This window comes from Tripterygium wilfordii, chromosome 15, assembly GCF_013401445.1.
Source record: "Tripterygium wilfordii isolate XIE 37 chromosome 15, ASM1340144v1, whole genome shotgun sequence".
Lineage (NCBI taxonomy): Eukaryota > Viridiplantae > Streptophyta > Magnoliopsida > Celastrales > Celastraceae > Tripterygium > Tripterygium wilfordii.
In genome coordinates, this window is record NC_052246.1 from 13,961,024 (window position 1) to 13,982,872 (window position 21,849).

The window sequence follows — 21,849 nt, forward strand, 5'->3', positions numbered from 1 at the left end:
AAACCACTTCCACTTGTGTGCTTAAGAATCAGCATTCAAGCCATTGATCAACATGTAAAAACACTTTCCGAGTGATTTACTGTAAAAACAGACAGCCTCTTCTGTTTAATATATCTAATCATTGCATAATTTATGCATCAAGAGTTTGAATGCACGTACTGCATAATTAAGAATCTCACGAGTACTGCATAATATCAGAAATTCATAATGATGAAAGGCATTCAAATGTAGACCTTGTGTCCTCTGTGGTTTTTGGACGCTTCAAACAATATATATGTCATTCTGTTGCGATCTCGTCTTCACCATCTTTGAGGTGCTGTTTTAGGGCATGGCTTGGTAGTTCCCACTTTTCAGTATCCCATGCAGGATCAATTTCAGGCAATTCATAATCATCGGGACTCAGAGATAGTTGGAAATCCGGCAGGTCCGGCAATGCTTGGAGTCCCCTGAATTAATAAGCAAAGTTGTAAATTTTACATATATATATATATAGTTTCTGTATTGGAATCAAAAGAAATGGATTGAAGACAGGGATTGACTTGGAAAACCCTTACTTGTCTTCTTCGAGGAGGTAGCCATACATCTGAGATTTCCTTGATGCAACTTCTGGAATTTTTTTATTTAAATGCTTCATAGATCCCCAAGGTGCAGGTGCCCTTGACACAACACGTACAGAAATGGTGATTTGATGGAAAGAAAGGAAATGATGAGAATTAAGAAGACGACTAGAGTACAAACAAACCTGGTCACAGGAGTTGCAAGGCAAAAGCTTAAGCAGGCTCTCTTGCTCTCTGTCAACAGTTCTTCTGCGGCAAGAAAACAACACATGGCGCTAACATGACCTACAGGTTCATTGCCTTTGTCTAGAATCAAACCGTGGTAGTAGTAAGCTGCTGCCTGGTGAGATTGTTTACCATAAATTAATTAGCTACATCAGAAAAAATTCATTGAATGGAATAGAAGAAGTGAGAATTATCCAGATTGAATTGTGCCAGAAACCTTTGCTTCAAGGAATTTCCATTTGATGAAGCAGAGAAGCTTCTTTCCATAGCCATGACTGGTGTCACATCCAGACAGGCAGTGATAAGCCTGATCAAGAAGACAAATGAAATGTTACAGTCAGAATCCAAGCCTAGCTAGGAAAAGATACCGTGGGAGCTCATTGAACTGTCACAAATGAAAAGATCAGAACATAAGCATAGACAGACCTGACTAAAATAGATCAATTGTTCACACGCCAATCTCCTCTTCACTGATAAACTAGCCTTTTGGCTTTCAACTGCTAACCCAAGCTGAATTTCAGTTCCCTGCGTTAGTCATTAAAAGATCAAATTAGTCCAGAATAAAGATATTACAACACCCATGTTCCAGATTTGGAGAAGCACCTGGCCTAATACTTGAATAGAGATGGCCTCCAATATGCCACCTTGCAAATCTTTTGACAATCCTTTCCTGGATATCATATGATCACTCAAAAATAATTAACTTGGAAGTGTCCAAGGATCCTTAAACTCATGCGTCTTTGACTTACATACCTAATATCCGTTGGTATTTGAGGCAATACATCCCTGAAGCAGAACTCCAAGTAACCTGATGCTTTAAGCAGTAAATCAACAGCTTCTCTCTTGCAATCTGCAGATTCAAGAGATTAACAAAAAGTTCCACGTTGCCAAATTTCTAATGCACTGCATGCTCTATGACCCAGTCTTACCAGAAGATACAACCCTTATACCATTGCCAGAGTAATCGTTTGGGATCATCAAGGAGTTAGCCTCTGTCAATGTCAGCATTGCCATCATGTGAAGAACAGAAAGTAATTCAAACCAGGAGTTTGCCACAGGGATGTCCTGTTCATAGAATTAAAAACACAGTTAAACAAGACTTACAGTATTTTCAAATGCTATGCGGAGAGAGAGAGCGATAGTATTTGATAGTGCCTTACTTGTTTTCCACCTTGTGCACTTTTCCACTTGAATTCCACCAAGTCTTCAAGACCATTTTCTGCAAGAAATGCTCACAAACTCAACAAAGATATTCACATACACAAATGCTCAAACACCTGAGAGATTACAATATTCAATAAAAAAAAAAACCTTTTCTGGTTAGCCCAATCAGAAGTGGCAAGTACTCCTCTAGTGCCCGTCTCAGTTCAGCAATAGCCGATCCACCTGCAAAGACAAAAAGTATGCGAGACATTTTCAGAGAAGCCAAACAAAACCCAGAATGAGGGAAGAAAGTCCATAAGGTGCATGTTTGTTAAGATCAGACCAGTGTCATCTGCCACCAAACCAATGTGGTTGCGAAGACAAGCCAATCTACAGGCAAGATCGCAGGGAACAAGTCCTTTAATCGACCTTTGAAGATCAGAATGTGAGGGAATCCGCATAGAAGGAACGAACACTACAACTTCGGGTATGATTGGCTTGTTCTTCCTTCTCCCTATTGCGTACACCGAAGAAGTGCACCCCATTTTCTCTCTTTATTTCACACTCGAACATGATCATAAGCTACCCAGTTAGTTCACAGCACACCATTAGCTCCACATTTTTTGGAGAAAGACTGAAGTGTAGTAATAAAAACAGGAGAGTAGCTGAAAGAGTAGATTGAGAGTTGCTTGAATGGCAAAGAGAGGACAGAGAAGAGGAGAGAAAAGAGGGTTGTTTGGAGTGGGGCGAAGAAAGGGAAACTTGATGGAGGGAGAGTTAGAGAAATGTTGATGATGATATATTTGAGGGAGAGAGAATCTGAAATAGGAAGCAGCTCAGGAACCGAGAAGGAAAGTCACATGGAGAAGAACAAGTGGATGGCGTTGTTGAAGGAGCCCTTCTCGGTTCTCACTACAATCCATGGAGTAATACTTTTATGGAATTTTTTTATTTAATCTCTCGTATCAAATTGTGATTTTCCAGGTCCTCATCAATGCTGCTGTTGCTTGTAGAAAGTCCAAAGATGGTATAATTGTTTTGTTTGGGTTCAATGTTAATTACTCCAAAAGGTAAATTGTGATTTAATCAAATACTCCTACTACTTTCAACTTGGACTTGATGGGATACGCTGAACGAGAAGAGAGAGCACGTGGCCCTTGTAGTTGACAAGTGGTGGCCTCTGGTTGGTTATCATACGTGTGAAATCTCAAAAGTGGGGTTCAGATTGATCAGTGGACCCTTCAACTCCACTAATGCAAAAATACGCTGAATGTGGGGGTCGTATCAATACATCTTTAGCTTTAAAGAGAAGTTAGGTTCAACTTTGGATAGATTTTCCGGCGCCTATAAACCTAAACACGTTATTATATTTCTTGCCATGGACCTAAGTGCACACGAATTTGTTCATTCATGCCCAACGTCATCTCTTAGACTTAAAAAAAAACCGATCTTAATGAATTAGGATATGAATTCTCCTTATCTATTGTCGTTCATTCCTCATTCCCCTCGATGTGGGATCTTATCATTCCATCTACACATCCTCACACAAAAGCTAGGGAGCAATCTTTCATAGCCTTGCAATTCTCTAACAAGAGGGTTTCTCGCCTTCTTTTCTTTCTTTTTTTAATGGCACGCCCGTTCTAGATACTAGTCCATTGTCTGCCCATCACTGACCCCAACTCACAACCTTTGTTAGAGTTCTCTCAATAAAAACACCAATAATGAATACCTTTCGTCTTTGAAGAAATTGGGTTGAATTATGGGTTGATTCGTACTACCCACAAATCCAAACACATTAAGATATCGTTTGTTTTGGACCAAGGTCCGCATGGATTTATTACTCAACAAAGCTAACTATTTGACTAATTAAAAATGGCATTAACCGGGTCTGAACCCAACAAAGCCACGAAAATAATCAAACAAGCCGACCACCCGGTGGAATTGACAATTTTTACGAGCTCTCCAGGCTCCATGTGCCTTGTTTTTACGTGCCAAATTTATTATAGTATATTTTTTTTTAATCTCTGAAAGAAGAATTAAAAGCATCAAGTCAAGTGTATTGTAAATAGGAGTTGCAGTGATGGTCTATGGATCTGGGTGTCAGGTCTGCTCAAATAAGACACCACCTCCATTTCCTGCTAGGGTGCTACTAATATATATATATATATATATATATATATATATATTTGCATGTTACTCTTAAGACGGAGCACAGCCTGGCTTATAAATGACGATGACTAACCTTCTTTAACAGGCCCATGCCATGCAGGCCTTGAACTGTCAACAACATCAATTGTTGTGCTCATTATACAAATACAATTAAACACTCTTTTATTTGCCTTTTCTTGCCTTTTTGAATGAATTGAAGATTGATATTGCATAAGTATTTGATATTTGCACATTTCAGGTGTGAAGGCATGAACCGAAAAGAAGGGATCCAAAAAGAGGCAAAAATGGATATTTGTCCTTTCAGAGACTTTCTCGATCAATTGGGATCCATTTCCGATCGATCGAGAAACAATTAATCAAGTTGCAGTTTTCTTTCAGAGACTTTTTTGATTGATCGCAACCAATTTTCGATTGATCAGATTACCATTCACCTACACATGTAGTTTCGCGAAGAAGTTCTAAATTCACGTGTTTTTTAGTCAAAACGATCTCAACTTGTTAGGGAAACGACATAAGAGTTTGGGAAAGTATAAAATGACATAAAATAGGGTTTTGGGGGTATGCTTGGAGCTGAGATTCATTTTCTACCTTGGAGGCTACCATTAGAGCTTAGAGAAGAAGAGGGGTCACAAAGAGATTTCTTCTCTCCTCTTTTATCTTTGGTTTTATGGTTGATTTTAATTGCTTGATGACGTATCTTAACTCCATGAGTGGCTAGATTCTCTTACTAGGGTCTTAATATAACCTAACTTTGATGATTCAATAAACTTTGTTTCTTTATTTCTTGATTTCTATCTCTTCTTGATTGTCTATAGGTATACTTAATGCTTTTGGGTGTTTGACCACCATCTAATTGATTTGTTGCCTAGCTAGATTGAGATCGAAATGAGATATCTAGAATTTGCTTCTCACCATAGACATCATATGTTGTATGAACCATAAGAATATAGGGGCATGACCTATGCCTTCGCTACACAGTTAATCCACAAATCTTAATGGATCTTTATCTCTTGAACCTGAATGTTAGGAATAACAGGGGTTAGCATTAAAAAGGATAGGGAGACCAATTATCAATTAAGAGATAATAATTAAGGGATTAATGAACCAAGAGAGTTAAATCAGATAAGGGAAGGTGAAATTAAGTACCCTAGTGCTTTTCATACTTGATCTAAACTTGTATTTGGGTTGTGTTTGTTTCAATTGCTTTAGTTAATTACTTTTAATTACTTGCTTTAGTTTAGAACAAACCAAATCAATTCGCTTTTCCATTTTAGTGTAGTTATAGCTTTAATCGGTATTGAATAGAATTGTTAATATATTTCTTATGGGACGATACTCTACTCATACACTTTATTACTTGTGCGATTTGACCCTACCTCCTGTGATGTTCTTGGAATCGGAGACAATTTTGAACATGATCAAAATGTATACAATATTATGTTGTCCAAAAAAAGCACCTCAATATTTGCATCACTCCTTGAATATGTTGTTCACCAGTCACCACCATCTCATTTCTATCATTTATTCTATCAACTTGCCGATGAGAGTTGGACTCCAGATGTTGTTAATTGCAACACTTCGCATTCATGGGAAAGACTTGATACGTGAGTTTCACTTTTCTGTACCACAATTTTATTATTTGTCCAGCCAAAAACAACAAATGTCGTATAAATAACTATGAGCCGGTGCAGATAAGTTGTCGTTGTAGTATAGTGGTCCCGCCTGTCACGCGGTTGACCCTGGTTCGATCCCCGGCAACGGCGCATTTTTTATTTTTGAGGTCCGAACCTACGATATGATTGGATCCAAAGGCTGACAACGGCCCACCAATGAAACGCGTATTTTTATGTTCTCTATCCGACCATACTCCATACCCATTGATTTTCCATCAAGGGCAGAAACGAACACGGTACAGAGAGAGAGAATGAGTTACCAGAGAGTTCCCCAAGAGCCCTACCCTCCTCCAGGTGAACCCTAATATCCTTTCGATACCCTTTTGTTTCTTGATTTCAATTCAGTTTTTGGGTGATTCTAATTTCTGATTTTTTATTTTTTATGTTAACGATCTTTCGGTGTCAAATTTTGTAAAGGGTATTCATCCGCGTATCCTCCTCCGCCGGGATACCCATCAGCGCCGCCACGTCCGTACGAGGAGTACCCACCTCCGCCTCCGGGGTATCCGACTTACCCTCCACCTTCTCGGCCACCATATGAAGGTTACCAAGGGTATTTCAATGCTGGGTATCCTCCTCCACCACCACAACCACCGCTGCAATACCAGCATCACCACTGCGAGCATTACCAGTATCAAGACCAGGGTACTGGTTGCTTTTCATTTTTACAAGGCTGGTATGTCCTCCCTCTTTCTCTATTAATTTTTTGGTTCTCGGTTTTATGATGATAGGTATGTCGTTTCGTTTGGTGGATTTTGATCCAAGTTGAAATTTTTATATTTCCATGGGAGAACCAAAAATTCAAGACCTTATTTTGACTTATTGGTAGATATTATTCCGAAATTTGATCCTCTTATAGTTTTTCATACGAGTCAAATGGGGTTGTTTCATATGATATCTGCCATGTAGCGCTTTCATTGTGTTCAGTTAAATGGATATGAATAAATTTCTTGGAGTTTTTTTTTTTTTTTTTTTTGTAGAAGTATATGTTTGTATTGTTGTTTTATGTTTTCAGCCGTGTAACTGAAACTTCATAAACTTGTGGAGTTTCCAATCAATTCTCTTTCTTTATCACTTTAGTTTCCAAGCTGAACAGAAAGTTTATTTGCATTAATATGGAAGGAAGGCATCTACAAGGGGAGGCCTATAACATGTTGCTAGTTTTATGGTTGACGCAGTGCATCATCAACCAGCAAATTCTTATTTTAGATGAAAAAAGTATTGAGTAAATATGAGCTTTTGTGGAAGAAAGTCTATTGAAAAGGGAAAATTCCACCCAACAGCGAATGTATAACCTAACCGCAGGGAACAGCAGGTGATGCATGTGGGTGAATCATTGGCCTGGTGGGCGTATAGACATTTCAGGGTGAGGGTAGAGGGTTGAAGCCTCTTTTGTGGAGAAATTGATACTGATTTTCTTTATTGATATGTGGAACGATTGACTTTTAAAATCAAGGTGAATAAAGAGACAGGTAACCAAATGTCAATGGCAATAATTAACTCACTGTGAAGACCCACATTTGTTAGATAGGTTTATATTTGTGTTGTATGGCTGCTAATATAGAACCACCTTCATGGATTTGCTGCTTAAGCCGAATCCTTTTTCGAAATGGTAAAGAGTTTATAAATTCAAATATGAGATACTGAAAAGAGGAGGGATGCCAAAAACAAGTGGATGGAAGTGATAAAAGGGGACATGGACATTAAAGGAGTACTTGAGAGCATCACAAACTGAGACAAATGGCACAGGATAATTTGCTTAATTAACCCTGTGCTATTATAATTTGTTTTTTGAATTTGGTTTCTGACCATTTATCTTAGACTAGGGGTAATTCTTGATTATATATAGTTTTTATCCGTCTCTGTGAGTGGCTTTGTCTGCTTGGGCGTTCCTTAAGCTTTGTGTAGTTTACAATTATAAAGTTTGGTCTAACTGGTTTTCATGTTGTCAAGGCATAATTGATGACTTTCTTCCTGAATGTGCAGTTTGGGAGCACTTTGTTGTTGTTGCGTGTTGGAGGAGTGCTGCTTCTTTCTATGAATGGGGATCTCACTTTAGTACTGTCATCTCTCCTGTGTGTTGTAAGAGTGCAGGCTTTGATGAAAAAACATGTTTTGGGTCTGGTGATTTGTGTTCTATATACAATTATACATCCCTCCTGTTAATACTTAATATTCAATAGGTCTTGTGCTCATTTGATTATGCATTTATAGTTTATGCTGCTTTTTAATAAACTTTTCTACTTCGTGTAAACGAGCGCTGTCCAGATGAGATGAAGACACTTCTTAATATATACTATATTTTTCTGACTGTTGGAATAATTGTAGGAAGTAGGGGCTCGCTGGGAGTCATTGATAAATTGTTACAAGGATAAATTTGTGCTTAGTTATAGCTGGATTTCTTATGCGGCTCATCTTTTTACCATGTACCCTAAAGTTAAAGATCTGTTCCATTTCCTACAGTTTCAGCCCCCTAATTTCAGCTTTGTAAGAACTCCTGCATTCAATGGCACCGTTTAATTTAGTTCCAACTGCCTATATAACGCCACGACCCATTCAAAGGAACAAGAAGGTTCTGGCTTCTTCAGTGGGCACAACCACAGCCAGCTGAGCTTGTGCCACAGTTTCGAGAATGGCGAATAATACTCTACGCAAGTTCTATTTATGATAACCCCGAATACAACTAGCAAATCTCGGGTAAATTTAACACAAGTAGCATACCCCTAAATCGCAAACAGCTAGGAAAACCCATAAAAATCAGCTGCCCTGCCCCTAACACGATACAACTATTATTTTTAATAACAAGAAGAAAGAAGATCCATACACCTAGGGGCTAGGATGAACCTACAGTCCACACAAAGTCTGGTGCATCTTTCCTGGGCCCCGCCAATGTCCGGTACAGGTACATCTTCTCTACCTTCTGATTTTCATCATCACATGATTCCATCTGATCATTTTCACTTATGATCTCCACGTTCAGCCTCGGCATCTTCTTTGCGAGCGTTGTGCAGCCTCCAATGGTAACTTCGCAGGATGACATCCAAAGGGATCGCATTGTTTCATACTTTCCCATGTCAGTTAGAAGTGCTATGTTACCAAAGGGGCTGTCCCTGATCTCTAACTTCTTGAGTTTCTTACATCCATTTAATACATACTGCATTCCCTTGTCGCTGTCCCCAGCAAATGCTATAGAAAGCATCTCAAGTTGCTCAGCATACATTCCAATATAGAGGAAAACTTGGTCAGTTAGAAGGCCCGTGAGGGACAGCCGCCGGAGACCCTTGCATGCATGAACAATTGCCCCAAAACCTTCATCCAGTGGTTGCATGGTAACAGCGTCTGGTTTTGTTGGATCAAGGATGCACAGCCTGAAGCGGGTGAAATTGGGGCAGTTCTTGGCTACAGTTATCAGGGCTGCATTGGTCATCTGCTGGCAGAAGTATAGCAATGAATTAAGCTTAGGGCAGCCAATGGATATGGCAACAAGACCTTCCTCTGTCACAGAAGCATCCCCAACAAAAGGATCAGATGGGAAAACCCTCAATTCCTGCAATTCTTTACAAGTAGAAGCCACAACTCCTAGTCCCTTGTCTCCAATACGATCCAGTATCTGCATAAATTACTAACTCACATTATTTATTTTCTTAGTCAGCAAAAGTTAGTATAACTTCAGTATGACTAGCTCAAAAGTCATACCCATAAGCGCTGAAGTTTACTGCAGCGGCGAATCAGGCCAATGAGCTCAACACCACGAATTCCAGGAGCATAACTGAGGTTCAGGGAGGTCAGGTTGGGGCAAATTGGGTGAATAGTTGTCAGGCAGTGAGGAGCAACCTCCAAAAATCCAGACAAATTCCTAATGGAATGACACTTTAAAATAGCAGTTTTCAATTTATCATTGGTCTCTGAATGAGGATCATGTACATAAGATCCAACACCCAATTCTACCAGTTGTGGAGCTTGCATTAATATCCGCTGTAGAGAGTCAGTGGGAACAGCACGATTTAACCTCAAACTCTTGAGGTTAGGCGATCTTGCAACAAGCCTCTCGAGTGCAGCTAAATTGATATCTCCCTTGAGGCATGCAAAATTCAATGAGATAAGAGAAGAGCAGCTGTCCGGGAAGCAACTAAGCCAATGGCCTCTGTGGTCCTCAACTTCATTTTCTTGCAGGTCCAGCTCCGAAAGGAACCTGAACTCAACAAACAAGCACAAAAGGAAACGTCAAGATAGAGCTTGCACCTTAATCAAAACACAAACTGTTCATAACACCCAGCCCTTTTCTTCTTTAGCCAAAGTTCTACAAAATCAAACCTGCCTTTTTTAATAAGCGCTGAAATTTTTTTTAAAAAATGCAAGTTCAACACCATTGGTGATAACCATATGAGGAGGCCTTAGAAATGATAAAAACATCCTACTACGAAGCCACTGTTTACAAGGTTAATGGGGAGAAAAAAGAAGAAGTTTGTTTTAAATATAGCCAATATCAACAAATAATGAGCCTTTCGAATAGCACTAACAGCTAAAATGCAACCAAGATTCAATACCAGAACCATTGACAACACAAAATTAGGCAAACTTCTTATCTGGCGATGCAAAGCCGTATAACAAGCTAAATCAACAAATCTAGTAGAGCCCAAATATAACAAAAAAAAGAAAATCCTTTTGTTTTTATTTCTTACCTACAATTTGCAGCTACAGCTGCAAGACCATCGGTGGTGAACCCTTCACAGCTAACAAGGACCAAAGACTTGAAATTTGGAAACGAACGAGAGAGCAGCTCGAGGCTTTCATCAGAGACAACCATCCTCTTGAGCCTCAGCTCCTCCAGCCCGACCCGCCTACGCGCCAGGGCCTCGATCCATGGATATACTAATCCTCCCCAATCGTGTGGGACCAAGTTGAAGTCCGCGAAATGCGGCTTCCCCTTCAAGGTCAACGACTTGAGACCTGGAAACCTGTAGATCACCCTCTCCGGACGAATCGCATAACAGTTCCCAATGAACACCCGCTCCCTACTGCACCTCTCGATCTTATACCACAACTTGCAAACCAGAGACAGAGTGTTCCGGTCTCGATGCGAGGTTACAAAATCAAAAACGTGCTCCAAAACCTCGTAGGGGAAGTAGTTCATCTTCTTCTTGACAAGAAGGTGAAGCTAAAACCACCCCATGAACATCAAAGGAAGTTTGAGGCCTAGGCAATAGCAGATCTAAACAATCATGGAACAGAAACAACAAGAATGACTGATTTCTAACAGCAGGTGGTACTCAGAATCATCAGATCTGAACAGGAGGAGATAGCGCCAGAAAATGAAGCAAGCAAGTGAATAGTGATGATTGCAGTGGTAAAAGAAAAGGGAAAACAGATCAAATTGATGTAGATCGGAGGATCTGAGCACTTCCGTAAATGGAAATCATCAACGAAATCGAAAATCTAATGATGATATGGATAAAAGAAAAATGCTACAGAGAAGAAGGAATCGCGATTCGCAGATGACAGAACACACAGTCTCTCTCTCTCTTCTGGTGGGAGAGGCTACATTATTCTGTTGCGAAGGTTGAAAAACTGAGCTATTGAGTTGAGCAGATATAACCATGGTTAAGCGGGTAAGCTTAACCATGGTTGGTTTCGAAATCTGACGGTGACTATTTATTTTCAGTGGAGATAGTTAATGAGGATAATCTCCAGCGTTGAATGGAGACGTTCATGTGTCTCTCTCTCTCTGTGACGGTGTGTTTCTAAATAGATCGTAGCAGACAATTTCGCCCCTGTTAATGAGAAAACTACCACAATGCCACTATGAGGATAAGAATAATATTATTCTCTGACCGACGAGAGACCTCAGGCCTCATCCATTCCATTACATGGCCTATAATATAATATAATATAATGATTAGGAAATTCAGTAATTGGTGTGGGTAAAAACTGATTTTAACAAAATGTAAGAATAAGACCCACAATAATTAAATGTGCCCTTTCATTCATGTGTTCCATAGCTTCACATAGCAGCATCACTCACTTCATCACTGTTTTTATTACAAAATCAAAAATAATATTATCGAGGAGAATCAACTTCTAAGTTCTAACTTAACGATTATAAGAATCCTCTTTTGAGTTGGGAGTTGGGATATGTCATTAGTTTTCACCTATTTGTGAAAAAAAATCGAATTTTCTATCCGATGATGATGAATATACCAAATAATTTGATTAATACTCACAATTCGTATCCCTAATTTGAATATAGTGTTTGGGAAAAAATTATTCAAGGGAGTTGAAAAATATTGTTCGGTTTATCTTTTATTTAGATTGAGATTCCTTAGAAATAGCCGCAAATTAAAGTAGTCAATACAACCGCAATCCTTATCATTAGGCTAAACAATCATCTCTCCCTCCTATTTAAAAAGAAGGGGAAAAAAACCCATGAAATAATTATCCCCAAACGTAAAGCAAATTTTGGCAATCACCCATTAAAGTTTAATGGATTGGTAGTCAATGTAATGCCTTCATTAATTAATTACAAGATCGTCCCAAGTCAAATCATCAAGGACTAATTAAACACTATATATATATATATATATATTCTTTACTACCCTTGTGTTTATTTTTTATCTTCTTTTGCACAATATACATATTCATGATGGATACCTAAAATTAGTCTCCTAATTAATGATTATTAAAATTAATGAGAGAAACTAAGACCAAATCTATATATATATAAAAGTAGGATACACTTAAGCTTTTTTTCCCTCCCAAACTTCCAACATTTTAGTCTTAATTAATTTATTAATTTATTCTTCCTAAACCAATAATAAAATATTTTTAAATAAAAAATATAGTGGATAATAGGATATCTCCTAAACTTTCAAGCTTTTTTCAAATATTTTAAAGATATTCAAAAAAGATTTTGATAACCAATATTTCAAAGATTTTTCAGATATTTATAACTATATTTAAAAATTAGTTTCTCCATCTCTCCCTCTCCCTCTCCCTCTCCCACTCCCACTAATATTTATATATTTAGCTCTCTCATGAGGAGTTTTGTTTAACTCAATTGTTTTTTCAACTTGATTATGGTTTTACACCTCATTCATATGGCTTGCCCTCTCACAATTCAGTGTGCATCGATCTCTTTTAATATTCATAGATATTCTAATTACAATGAGTCTAAACATAATTTTATTGATTTTTTTTTCAGAAATATCCTTCAAGGGCTGCTATGGATTCAGTCAATTTCACTTACAAAATTGAAGGTTAAGATTGTACAGTATTTCTTTTCTTTTTTCATAATTGTGTTTTCAATAGGTTCAAAATCAACATTTGTACACTATTTCTTTTTCTTTTTCATAATTGTGTTTTCAATTGGTTCAAAATCAACATTTCTTTTTCTTTTATCAGGGTTTGACAAGTGACAACATTCTTGGAACTGAAAATCAAATGGAAATTTTATGTTGAAAATAAAAAATAAATCGAAAAATTGATAGAGAAGAAGAATCGAAACCCGATTCCTTTTGTTCCACAGGTGACTAGAGCAGTCATTCCGCGAATAAGATGTTATAATTTCCATTACTTTTCATTGCTGTTGGAGAGAGTGATAATTTGTGACCATATATTTTTAAATTCACGCAGTGAAATAGACCATGTTAACTTAATTAGAAACAATGAATTCGTTAGCAAAGTTATATGTATTATGATAATTCTATCATGAATGAATATATAAATTATAAAAAATACACATAAATATTAAATATTACGAAACAAGCAATATTTCTCACTTGGATTTGATTAATTCTAAGAATTGTAGAATTAAGCTATTAATTTATTAGAGAATTAATCTATTAATTTATTCTCTCAACCAAAAATAATAGGTTATTATCCTTATTACTTTACCCATATTTGAATAATGATACTAATTGTATTTGAAATTTTAATTGTCAATTATATTTTTAGTTGTTATATATCTTTATCACTTTACCCATGTTTGAATATAATTTCAATTAATACGAAAATTTTGAAAATTTCACAATATTGTTTTTATCCTTATCACTTTACCCATGATTTTAATCCTTAATAATTTTCTCAGGATTTGAAACATATTTGAATTTGCTATCATTTTATTCTTCTAACAACCATTTATAAATACCCTTTATTATCATATAAGTTATAATTTAATTATTTAACTATTATCTTTTATCACTACTTAATTATAAATATGATTATCTTTAATCACTATGTAAATTATTAATTGATAATTTTTATTATTTAAATATTTGTTCACAAGGATGTTAAATACTATAACTATGTCACGTTTCACCTCTATGATTACACCGTGACATTGATGAATAAAAACATTTATAAGTTGTATTATTTATTCAATTTATATATACATTATAGTTGCCCCGCAAACCATGAGCCATCTTTGTGAACAAATATTTTATTACTTAAATGAATAATGATACTAATTGTATTTAAAATTTTAATCCTCAATCATTTTTTAGTTATTATCTTTATCACTTTATTGCTATTTGAATATAATTTTGATTAATATGAAATTGTTGAAAATTTCCCAATATAATAATTATAGTCGTAATAATTATTTTTTTGAAATTTTGCACATAACAAGTTGTATGATTATGATTATCTTTATCAGCATTAAAAATTTTGCCACCTTTTTACAATTTTAAATGAAAATTCTACAATAATAAATCATAATTTTATAATTTTGCCGCCTTGTATTTTACTTTGATAAATTAAATTAAATTTATAAAAAATATAATTGTTAGATGGCTAGAATTTAAAATAATAAACTCAAATTAAATAAGTAAATTAGTTAATAAGTTTTAAATATTTGTTAACAAAGTAATTTAAATATTTATATTAAATAGTTTAAATCATATCCAAACAACTTACAACCACTTTTTAATTGGAAATAAATATAATAGGCAAAATTAAATTTTGTGATATCTATGAAAAGTAATTATTAAATTTAATATTAATTTTGAAATTTCATTTTATTATGAATTATAGCATTTAATCATTTAAATTAAATTTAACTTAAGACTTTAACTAGCACTAAAGGTGTTGACTTTTAACTAGATAAATCCATAGCAACACGAGAACTCGATTTCATTGTTTGGGGTAAGTATTCAAAATATATTTTTATTTTTTCATTTATTTGTAAGTTATTGGAAATTATTATATTTAGTTTAATAATTTTAAATTATAATATATATTTTAAAATTCTACATGATAATAATAGTCACTCAAATTTGAATTTTTCATCATCTTAGATATAAGATACACATATTTGAATTATTTTTTTTTATCTTTTAGTCTTCTAAAAATTTATTTAAATTGACATAATTTTTTCACTATATTGTTCAAACTCTACTCACTTACCAAAAAAATTCAGACTCTTCTCACGATCCACCTTTGTTTGATCAAGATGAGTAAATACCCCTCAGACAAACGTATGAGAATATCGGTGAAAGTGCATGTTCATTATGCTATATTTTTATTAACATATCAATGATAAATACAAAACCTTATTATTGTTAAAAAAAGATTATAGGTAAAGAATATAATCCACCATCGTCATATAAAGTTGGTTTTTATTCCGAATTAGCTCAAGATGGTTGTATGATTGTGATAGTTCGATCGATAAATCAAAATATCCAGTGAATGTTATCTCATATAGTAAGTTCATTAGTAAAATAAGTTCAGATTATCCTAAGTTATTTGATAAAGAAATTAATTATTTTTTAAAAGTGTAGTTTATTGTATAGAGCCAAAGAAGAATAATTACAAATTACTAAAAAAAAAAGAAATTTTTGATCGACAAAATACTTTTTTTGTTTCTTTGTCCTTTACAGGTTTACATGTTGAAGACCATAATGATAAAACTCTTTATATTTGTGAAATTTTGCAAGGTCTTAAGATTGACAAAAAAAAAAATTAGGCTTCATCATATAAGTGGTCATGATTTTGCATTAAACAGTATAAGATAGTTCTCATAATGGATATTAAAAATCGATGATGGTAAACTTGGATATCATAATGATTGTGAGAAAATTGTAGAAATTCTAGATGATCTCCTTATCAAGAACTCAGACAATCCCTTGGCAACAATTGTTAATAGCACATATCTTTCTTTACTTCAAAAAATGGGTGATTCTAAGTATGTGCAGGAGAGGACAATTCTTGCGCATACATTTGAAATAGTTCAAACAATGAATGACTTTATGTTTTCATTAGTTTCAAGTGAAGAAATAACTTATTGTTCTGACAATGTTTGTAAAGTAGATATGAATGTCAATAGTCATGAATATTTGTGCACAATTGAATTCTCAAATTCCATGACATCTTCTGGTCTTCTAAACCATGAATCAATATTGATGATTGGTGTTCCAGTAATGTTGCTCAGAAATATTGATCAGAAATCTGGTGTAGGCAATGGAACCAGATTAATAGTAACACAATTGAAAAAACACATTATAGAAGCTAAGATTATTTCAGAAATCAAGGTGGGTCACAAGATATGTATTTCTCGAATGATACTATCTCCATCATATTCTTGGTTACCATTTAAACTCCAAAGAAAATAGTATCCATTAGCTATTAATTTTGCTATGACAATAAACAAAAGTCAAGGATAATCACTTTTTCATGTTGGTTTGTATTTGTCAATGTCGGTTTTTAGTCATGGTCAATTAAATGTCGTAGTATCAAGGGTAAAAAGTATTAATAGGCTGAAGATATTGATTGTTAATGAGGAAGGACAATTATGTAATAGTACAAACAATGTACATAGTATTGTGTTTCATAATTTAATATAGGTATATCATACTATTGTCAACTTCTATTATTATCAACTTCGATAAATTCTTGCTAGAAATTTAAAGTTAATGTCAAGACTTTAGAGTGTCTCTTCACCTTTCTTAAATCCATTTTATGTTGGTTCTTTTATGATCAAGTATTTCAGTAAAATTATAATTTTATTATTATTCGTACAATTATAATTTTATTATTATTCGTGCATCGCACGAGTCCAATAACTAGTTAATTAAATAATCAGTTGCAGTAAAGGAACAACAAAATTAAAATATTGTTAGGTTTATTTTAAATTTTTGTTTTGTCATTTCTAAGGCATTCGATTTAAGAAAGATATGATTTTCTTAATCAAACTCTACTCTAGCCACGGTCCAAATTAAGAGCCGTTTGTTTCAGAGGAAAATTCGGGGGTTTCTTTTAAAATTAGATTTTGCTATGCTTTTGCTCCTTTGATTGATTTCCCTGAATTGTTATAGATAGAAGTATCGTTTTCTTTTCTTTTATCTTCTTTTTTTTTGTGTCTTTTTATTGATGGGATTTTGGTGTACAATGTATTGTATACTTAGCCATTATTGCCTAAAAAAGTTATTGTTCGGGTTTTATGAATATGTGAATGACGTGTTGGATAAAACTAATAATGGGGTTTAATTAGTTCCTTGACAATCAATATTTTATTTTGGGGATAAGAACCTAACCAAAGAATTAAAGTCATAAACCAACCACACTCTAAACTAACCCGGTTACCAAGTTTTTTAGCTAGTTATATATGTGTTGGTTTTACGTGGCATCCATATATATATATATGTGTGTGTGTGTGTTGTTTGTTGACTCTGGAGTCAAATATTAGTGAACGTCACACTAATTTGGAGATTTTTGTAGTGGACAAGTTGGCACTAATCCTTCCAATATATTTCACCAAATTAGTTGAATTCAGCCCCTCCACATTATCGGTATCAAAGGCCATGTGATAGTGGGGTAGCCCCTTGTGACCTTTCTAATATTATTCTATGACCTAACATGGCTCACTCATAGCTTCCCCATTTTGTCTTTGGATTTTTCATGCATATATATATATATATACACACACAACAATAAGATATGTTCATTAAATCCACTTATTTTCCATTAACTCGTCATCAAAATTGTAGACCATATGATCATCATTGATCATGATCAAACCCACAAGCCCACTTAATCATATTTTAACAATTTAATGCGTGAGGTTAATTATTATGATCATATATACAGTGCCTACACTGTGTCTTAATTATATGAGAGAGATAGACTAGTATTTGATGATGAATGTAACCATAACTAATTAACTTGCCGTCTTAAATTATATTTATGAAGGAGTAAATAAACTATAAGATAACAAAACTTGTTTTATATATATAGAAAATAGAGCAACTATTTAATGCATATATGCCATTATATATACATAACTCCAAATTAGTCGTGGATTATATATATAGATTTGTTAGATTTAGCAGTCTATATATAAGAATAGTATTTATATATATATACATGTGCAATCAAATTGGTTATCGCATTCAATTATAATGGAGTGGAAACTGGAAAGTGTTGTGTAGGCTGGCAATTTTTGTCTGCATGTATTGGAGAGCAAACCAACTACAACTACAACTACGTAATATGCAATGAAATTAATTGGAAAAAGGAACAAATCGTCCAATTAGAAGGTTGTGATTTGCAAGTCAAATGGGAGTGGTTAGGCGCAAAAAGGGTTGGATAATCCACAATAATTAAAGCCCCAGTTGCATATAATTACAAAGGCTAGGGAGAAGAACGATCGAGTATATATAAAATATTGAAAGGGAAAGCTAGGAGGCACTCTGATTAAGAAAGAAATTAGAAACATATATATATATATATATATATATATATACTTCATTGTTTATTATCTGAAAAAGATCCTCATGATCATTAATTCCATCTTCATTTGCCTCCTCCCATCATTTGCGAGAGAATTGTAGCCATGTGAAAGTACATATATCAAGATTCCATACAATATTATAAGATTGCACTCAACAAATCCCATCATTCTGATTTCTCTACATGTATCGATCATTCATCTTAATAACATACCAAATTTTTCTCTCAATTGATTTTGGAAATTACCCAGGAACTGAAATTCGTGCGCGCGCACACATACATATATAATAATAATAATAATATAATGGATGTGTGGTGGTCCTCTATATATGTGTTTGTCGTGTGGAACATACTAATTTTTATTTATTCATCTTTTTTTTTTCTTTCTTTTGCAAGTAATCAGAAATAACAGACAGAGGACAAAGTAACAAAGGTCTTATCTTATGTCAGCCTCTTCTGCTTTTTTAAAAAAAAAAAAAAAACAAAATAGAAGAAAAATAAAAGGGAAATCTAGCACATGAATGCACGCATGTAAGCTGGTCCTGCATATATGCTTCAATGTATTTATAATCAATCATATATACTTATATAGAGATCCAACAACAGCTAAAACAAAACATGGGGAGATCTGAAATCACCATACTTTTCTGGGACTGGGCCCATGCATAGGAAGGTCCACGTTGATTATGGGCTCTACTGTAGACTAGGGTGTATCAAGTATGGACCCCTCAACACCACTGTTAAGTATGACTAGGCCAATGCTAGAATATGATTCATCGCCAATTTGTACTACAAATGTACAATAAATTGTACACCAATTGATATGGGAGACTGAAGCTAGCCCCAATTACTATATATAGCCACACCTTCTATAAACTTTTGATGACAATTTTTTCCCCTTGTCCACAACCACTACCCTTTTAGGTCTGCACTGGACAAACCTATCGGACTTGCATAATGGCCCACAAACCACGTATGTTATAGGAAATGTACGTGTGACCTCAAGCCTCTAGAGAGTATTGAATCATAGTGGGAGAGCATAATCATTAGCATGTTTCGTACCATCATATTAACACCATGCATCATTGACAATTTACTACACAGTATATTTACTAGAGCTGCATGAAAGTGCTTTTCGATTGCTTCTAGGCCTTGATAGCATGGTTTTCTTTCTCGCTATGGCACCTTTTTTTTTTTTTTCAAGTTCTTTATTCTATATTGTCTTTTTGACTCTTCTTTGGAATATGCCCCTCATATATATACATATTTTTATCTTACTGAATTTCTTACTTACCAAAAAAGTATATTAACATAGGCTTTAGATGATTATATTCAAAAAAATTGACGTATGAACTTTTATCGGATTACGTCCACAAAGATTACTTGAAATATGAATTTTATTTTTGGTCGAAAAATTAGGTTTATGGTTTTAATTCGGTGAATATAACATTTATTGTAGCAATTGAAAACATCAATTGATCCGGAATTTTCTGCCTACATAATTGATATTGTCCGCTTTAAATTTTATGATTCTTAGAGGTACATCGGGTCACATGGTTTTATTTCTCTTTGGATTGTTTCACTTAATTAATTAATGGTATTTGAATTCATGTTAGAGAAATGACCTCATTCAAGTGAGAGGGTATGAGCCTTTTCTTATAAACCCATGTCACTTAGATTAATCCAAACAATGTGGGACATAAGTCATAACAATATCTTCCCTACCACGGAGATCGGTGCACTTTAAGAGTTGAGTCTTCCTTTAATTTCATACGCGAGTAGATAGGGCTAGTGTTACTTTTGTGCTTCTTTTTTTGCCCTCTAAATTCTATCTGATATTACATTGGTTTTGTGAAGATGAGTAGGTTGCCGTTACCACCTCTACCTAGCTCTTTCCCCCCCTTTTGTGCTAGAGCCTAGAGCTTCAGTACGAAAATGGAGTTAATTTGAGAATTTTCACGTACATGTGTCTCGGTGTCTGTGTGTTGATATATATATATATATATGATTAGCTACTGAATGTTGCCTGCCTTAATGGTCCGGTTTTGTAAAAGAGTTATCCCAAACTTAATAGTTAGGGTGCCGATATTTATATACAAATTTGGCCTCAATACACATTTTTTAAAAATATTTTAGTTTATCAATTTATCCTTAAATGAAATTACTTTAAAACCTATCTACTTTTTACACCCATATTTTTTACTCAATACAATACAATTAAATTTAACTTTGTAATCCTAATATTTTAGTTAAATTTTTATACGAAGGATCGTTCTCCTCTCGCCTCCTATCTTCTCTTAGTCTTCCATCTTTCTCCCAATATTAGATATTCATGGATTATAAGAACAATATTATGACAGAGAATTCAATGTCTTCGCCTAGTTACATTAAAGAAGAGAGGAAACCTGTTGAAAATTATAAAAAAAAACGCTACAGAGAATCTCGTAGAAAACAATGAAAAGAGCGATATTGGACAAAATCCCTCCAATAAAGTAAGTATATAATTTTTTTATTTTAATTGTGTTAATATGATATTGTTAATCCCTTCCATGTTTGACGGGGGAGAACATAAGATTTATCATCTAATATGGAAATTTTAACCACCATCTTTTTATTTTCGAGTGTGGTGTATATTTAGGAATTGATTGTTATCGTGATTTGACATTCCATTTGTTGTTTACTGCAAAAAAAGGTATGCAAGATTTTATTAGATTTTTTCCCAATAATATGAATTCTTTTTTTTGTCTATTTCTCCTTAATATAATTCAATAATATCAAGTCTTTTGTGTCTATTTTTCCACTTTCTAAACTTAATCTACAGAATTGATTTTGAAATAACTATCAAAAATATTTTAATGATTATTAAAGGAATGAAGTTGAGACATATATGGATGGGGAAATGGTAGTTTAAGATATTAAATATTATATAATTAATATGCATGAAAAGGCTTTTTAGGAAACTCAATGTGTGTATTAAAAACCAATTACGAGTGTATTAAGTAATTGTGTGCGTTGAGTTCAATATCGTGTATAAATATCGGCTCCCTAATAATTAATGCTACCCAGCCCAGCCCAGCCCAGCCCAGCCGATCCAATTACTTTGGGCCTTTGGGGTTGTAATCTCGTCATTTGGCCATACAAATTTCAAATAATTTTGATTAATACAAAAAATGTCTCACTAAAGTCATATCCTTCCTTCTTGCATGATTCACACGTGGCTGCAAAACCAAGGTTTGGAATCCGAAACATCACTTACACTAGTCATAAATACACATCACTCCAGCAATAAACAATGAATCAACTTTATGGTGCATTTGGTAGAGGGATAATAGGGTATAATAGTTACAAAGGTAATTAAATTT

At 34.5% G+C, this 21,849-nt stretch overlaps 3 protein-coding genes across 3 annotated transcripts; 1 reads left to right on the top strand and 2 right to left on the bottom strand.

Moving 5' to 3' along the window:
- Positions 1-47: 47 nt before the first annotated feature.
- LOC120017180 lies at positions 48-2,470 on the bottom strand. The gene is made up of 11 exons (XM_038870311.1): positions 2,269-2,470; positions 2,094-2,168; positions 1,943-2,001; positions 1,712-1,847; positions 1,536-1,632; positions 1,386-1,452; positions 1,209-1,307; positions 1,000-1,089; positions 743-897; positions 555-656; positions 48-446 (listed from the first exon to the last, which is right to left on the bottom strand). Exons 1-11 carry the CDS (start codon positions 2,468-2,470, stop codon positions 278-280), a joined length of 1,251 nt encoding a protein of 416 aa, XP_038726239.1. The 3' UTR covers positions 48-277.
- A 3,430-nt stretch (positions 2,471-5,900) lies between these two features.
- On the top strand, positions 5,901-8,077 carry LOC120016457 (cysteine-rich and transmembrane domain-containing protein WIH2-like). The gene is made up of 3 exons (XM_038869239.1): positions 5,901-6,061; positions 6,185-6,443; positions 7,754-8,077. The coding sequence occupies exons 1-3, from the start codon at positions 5,941-5,943 to the stop codon at positions 7,806-7,808; spliced, it is 435 nt and encodes a 144-aa protein (XP_038725167.1). The 5' UTR covers positions 5,901-5,940; the 3' UTR covers positions 7,809-8,077.
- A 323-nt stretch (positions 8,078-8,400) lies between these two features.
- Positions 8,401-11,422, bottom strand: LOC120016456 (protein AUXIN SIGNALING F-BOX 2-like). The gene is made up of 3 exons (XM_038869238.1): positions 10,450-11,422; positions 9,464-9,959; positions 8,401-9,377 (listed from the first exon to the last, which is right to left on the bottom strand). Exons 1-3 carry the CDS (start codon positions 10,899-10,901, stop codon positions 8,601-8,603), a joined length of 1,725 nt encoding a protein of 574 aa, XP_038725166.1. The 5' UTR covers positions 10,902-11,422; the 3' UTR covers positions 8,401-8,600.
- Between the last annotated feature and the right edge of the window lie 10,427 nt (positions 11,423-21,849).

What these genes read in the sequence shown, in the direction of transcription:
- LOC120016457 (XM_038869239.1), top strand. Translation starts at nt 5,941, where the DNA reads ATGTTCTCTATCCGACCATACTCCATACCCATTGATTTTCCATCAAGG. An exon ending in AGAGCCCTACCCTCCTCCAG is followed by an intron (nt 6,062 to 6,184) that starts GTGAACCCTAAT and finishes AATTTTGTAAAG; the next exon opens with GGTATTCATCCGCGTATCCT. An exon ending in TTTTCATTTTTACAAGGCTG is followed by an intron (nt 6,444 to 7,753) that starts GTATGTCCTCCC and finishes CTGAATGTGCAG; the next exon opens with TTTGGGAGCACTTTGTTGTT.
- LOC120016456 (XM_038869238.1), bottom strand. Translation starts at nt 10,901, where the DNA reads ATGAACTACTTCCCCTACGAGGTTTTGGAGCACGTTTTTGATTTTGTA. An exon ending in GCTGTAGCTGCAAATTGTAG is followed by an intron (nt 9,960 to 10,449) that starts GTAAGAAATAAA and finishes TGTTGAGTTCAG; the next exon opens with GTTCCTTTCGGAGCTGGACC. An exon ending in GTAAACTTCAGCGCTTATGG is followed by an intron (nt 9,378 to 9,463) that starts GTATGACTTTTG and finishes TAATTTATGCAG; the next exon opens with ATACTGGATCGTATTGGAGA.
- LOC120017180 (XM_038870311.1), bottom strand. Translation starts at nt 2,470, where the DNA reads ATGGGGTGCACTTCTTCGGTGTACGCAATAGGGAGAAGGAAGAACAAG. An exon ending in TTTGGTGGCAGATGACACTG is followed by an intron (nt 2,169 to 2,268) that starts GTCTGATCTTAA and finishes TTGTCTTTGCAG; the next exon opens with GTGGATCGGCTATTGCTGAA. An exon ending in TACCTCCTCGAAGAAGACAA is followed by an intron (nt 447 to 554) that starts GTAAGGGTTTTC and finishes TTATTAATTCAG; the next exon opens with GGGACTCCAAGCATTGCCGG.